General features: G+C 43.9%; 1 protein-coding gene across 1 annotated transcript in view; it reads left to right on the top strand.

Annotated features, from left to right (window-relative positions):
- The window catches only part of LOC119592994 (voltage-dependent calcium channel type A subunit alpha-1-like), a gene marked incomplete in the record, with an annotated part of 154,497 nt that overhangs the window by 123,195 nt on the left and 29,846 nt on the right, over nt 1-1,456 (top strand). The window contains 1 exon segment of the mRNA XM_037941881.1: nt 1,101-1,121. Within this exon segment, the coding sequence (XP_037797809.1) occupies nt 1,101-1,121 (21 nt within the window).

Here is a 1,456-nt window from a genome sequence, read left to right as displayed (position 1 = left end):
TAGTTAATCCGACATTTGAAAAATAATGATTGTAAGAAGCGATTTTTTAGGAGCTCAGTCCAAACAAGTCACAGAGCCGTGTAGAAGAAGAGTATGCTGTATGAGCACCACGATGCACCATTTAGTAAGCTTATTCCATAAATTCATAGACTTAGTTTGAAAATCTCTTAGTTATGCAACAGCATTTAGAGTCTTAGCTATAATTACTTTAGCGCTGACATGAAATTATAAATAGCCAAACAAACTTTCATTTTTATTGATTAGTTACTCAAATACAATTCTGAAAGTAGTTTAACATCTTTTAATCATTGCGTTACGTCCGTCAACTCAGGACCAGGTGAGTAGAACATGAATTCCATCTGCTGGAGTCCTGTCTGTGGCATCACGTGCACAGTGCCACGCATGGTGCCCCGTGTGTAGAGCCACGTATACTTTGGCCATCTGTGTTGTGCCACTTGCTCTATATCGCTTGGTGGTGTACTGCTTGGCACACCATTTAAAGACTCCTATACGAGCTCTACACACTGGGGCCACGGGTGGTCTGGTGCCACATGCAGCATGGGCTCACACCAAGCGTTGTGTCCACGTTAAGCATGGTGCCACGTGCAGCATGGGCCCATGTCAAGTATGATGCCACGTACAGCATGGGCCCAGGTCAAGCATGGTACCTATTGCTGACCACATATCATGCTGGACAACTGCCGCTGCTCTGTGCTTTCTCCGGGATGCCTATTTTTTATTACTTCCTTCAGATAGATTTGTCATGATTCTCTTTATCATGTAGGCCATTGCGTGGTGACGTCGTACACACACAAAGACTTGCTGGTTGGTCGGCATCATTGGCCACATTTTTTTAATGGTTTCGCCTTTAACTTTCACCTCAAACAGCATCCCGTTTTGATTTTCCTTATGACCATGGTACCCTTTTCCGTTTGTTTGACCTTTTACCTCTTCATTTCTAGACATACTTTTCTTACAGAAAAAAAGACATTCCTTATGATTATGTTTAGCATGTTTATTTTTCTACTCTGTGTAAACAAACCTCCTCGGTCTCCCTCTCCAAGACACTCAACTAACACTAAATTCTCTCTTGATCTTAGCGAATCTATGGCGAAGGGACAGTAAGTTTGTTCCTGTAGAAAGACGACCGTTGAGTTTTTTAAAGTCCCTCCCCTTCCCCTTTTTCCCCTATCAACCTCTCAGTCCAAAACCCCACTTCGAAGCCCCACTCGAATCCTCTTGTGAACCATGAGTCTCCCGGAGTCTCCCGAAGCCCCCCACCATCGCGTGCTGTGACAACGCGATGGTGGGCTCAGCCACTCACTTCTTTACCTTCTACGTCATGCACTCACCTCTGTCTTCCCATTCTCACTTGGACAAAATCGTGTGAAGTGAATTTATTCGAGCACCCGAAGAAATCATGTATAAAAAAATTACTTTCTTCACTGAGTGGCAC

Source organism: Penaeus monodon, chromosome 31 (genome assembly GCF_015228065.2).
Source record: "Penaeus monodon isolate SGIC_2016 chromosome 31, NSTDA_Pmon_1, whole genome shotgun sequence".
Classification (NCBI taxonomy): domain Eukaryota; kingdom Metazoa; phylum Arthropoda; class Malacostraca; order Decapoda; family Penaeidae; genus Penaeus; species Penaeus monodon.
The sequence above is the reverse complement of the archived record's forward strand: the minus strand, read 5'-3'. Positions and strand labels throughout refer to the sequence as shown.